At 45.3% G+C, this 2,230-nt stretch overlaps 1 protein-coding gene across 1 annotated transcript in view; it reads left to right on the plus strand.

Annotated features, from left to right (window-relative positions):
- The first annotated feature begins 329 nt into the window (after nucleotides 1–329).
- Nucleotides 330–2,230, plus strand: part of LOC118342710 (gonadotropin-releasing hormone II receptor-like) — a 5,638-nt gene continuing 3,737 nt past the window's right edge. The window contains exon 1 of the mRNA XM_035681333.1: nucleotides 330–869. Within this exon, the coding sequence (XP_035537226.1) occupies nucleotides 330–869 (540 nt within the window). The remainder of the gene's footprint in view (nucleotides 870–2,230) is intronic.

Consider the following 2,230-nt stretch of genomic DNA (forward strand, 5'->3'; position numbering starts at 1 on the left):
TGACAGGAAATGGGGGAGAGAGAGGGATGACATGCAGCAAGGACTGCAGCAAGGACTCAGCCTTGGTACATGGGGTGCCAGGTGAGCCATCTGGGCGCCCTGACTTTTTTTCTCTGTTGTAGTTGGATTTATCTACTGCCTTACATGTACAGTATATATGTGTTATAACAAAGGATTTCTGAGATCAAAATGGACTTCCATTTCAGGAAGCAGGTTGGGAAAAAGTCAGTAAACTAGCTTTAGCTAATGCCAGCTATGGCTGCCTAATGAGCTGCAAGTGATTGTATTAGTGGTCAGTGTCTAATGATGTTTTTTCCCTCTGTCACAGGATGACAGGGAACCTGTCTCTGTGGGTTTCCACACCTGCTGATCCTTTACAGAATGACTCTGTCTTCTCCCTGCTGAGCTCGCCTGCTCCAACCTCCCCGCCACCCTGGGAGGCTCCATCATTCACTGTGGCGGCCCGTTGCCGTGTCGCAGCCACTCTGGTGCTGTTTGTCTTTGCTGCTGGCAGTAACTTGTCGGTCCTGATCAGCGTGTGCTGGGGGCGAGGTTATCGCCTGGCGGCACACCTGCGCCCACTCATCGCCAGCATGGCATCCGCTGATCTTGTAATGACTTTTGTGGTGATGCCGCTGGATGCCATTTGGAACATTACAGTGCAGTGGTACGCTGGGGATATTATGTGTAAGCTGCTGTGCTTCCTTAAGCTCTTTGCCATGCACTCAGCAGCATTCATACTGGTGGTGGTGAGTCTGGACCGCTATCGGGCCATCCTTCATCCTTTGGATTCTCTCGATGCAGGGCTCAGGAACAGACGCATGCTGCTGGTGGCCTGGACTCTGAGTCTGCTGCTGGCATCTCCACAGGTACAGTAGGGTCTAGGTTACACACTGAACTTCAGGTCAAGGTCTTTACCCCTTTCACCAGCTGGTGCAGTGTACCCATGCTTAACACTGAAATGGACTTGTAGTTCCACTATCATTATTCAGTTTTAGATGAGGTAGTCTGGAATTGCACATAAGCTCTTTCTGGCAACCTGGTTAAAGGTCCAGTGTGTAACATTTAGAAGGAAGAATGGCGGAATTCGCCATGTTGACCCACCTACGGAAAAGTCAAACACTGGCTCTAGATAGGGCCTATTGCATTTTTGAAAGTGAACTGCATTCAGTTGGTTGCAATCTGAAACTTCACTGTTAGATGGCACTAAACCCTACACACTGGTCCTTTAACTGTGCATGACACCTGGAATTAACTGAAAAGTGAATTAGATGGTGTGCAACACCTGAAATGTTTTTGTTTTTCAGGTTGCAGTCAATCCGCCTGCCAATCAGGATATTGAATGTTGTCATGTGACAGCTGGTCATCAAAACTGTACTGTGTGTAATATAAAGGTTATGTAAATTAATATATCAATATAAATTCTTCCATTTAGCGCAAATTATTTCCTGGCATAACATTTATTGTCGATGGATAGATATTTAGATTTTTTCCTTTAATTAACGGATCATAGAGCTATAAAATACGAGTCCTGATCCAGGACAGAGACATTACAAACCCAACTAATTACTCAAAACAAGAAACTTTCCAATAACAATCAGTACAAACTACATGTAAAATCTAAGAGGACACAGGATTTCTTCTGGACAGAAAAGCAGAACCTCTCCTTTATATATCTTGCTACAATTCAAGGAAGTCAAAGGAACTACAAGAGAAAACAGAAACATTCTGCTTTCATCATACGGGTCTAAACCTGAATCTTTGGGTGCAATCTGCAGCCTCTCCTGTGAGGCAGCCACAAATAAAAGAAGCCTGTTGAATCTAGAAACTGATCCGTCACAGATAGGCCAGCAGAAACGGGGCCGACAGAGTCCTTGTATCTCACACTCCTAGGCTACCAACCTATATGTCAGGCCAAACTGATAAGTGATGGGCCTGTGGGTAGATTACTGACCCTATTCTACCATTCTATATACTTATTCCCATTAAGGGTGCCAGTGACAGGACTCTATCCCAGCATGCAATTGTTGAGAGGCAGGCTATTTCACACCTTGGACAGATCCAACTTGACAGACAATGCAATTGGAGGACAGTTTTGGAGGTTTTAGTTCTCCTAAACTGTGTGTGTGTATGTGTGTCTTTGGAGAGTGTGAAAAATGGATCTCCTGGAGGAAAGCCACATGCAGACACCACACAGAGAGAAGCCAGTGGTTTTACAGCCAGTATCATC

This window comes from Morone saxatilis, unplaced genomic scaffold (assembly GCF_004916995.1).
Source record: "Morone saxatilis isolate NCDOM2014 unplaced genomic scaffold, NCSU_SB_2.0 Contig9, whole genome shotgun sequence".
Lineage (NCBI taxonomy): Eukaryota > Metazoa > Chordata > Actinopteri > Moronidae > Morone > Morone saxatilis.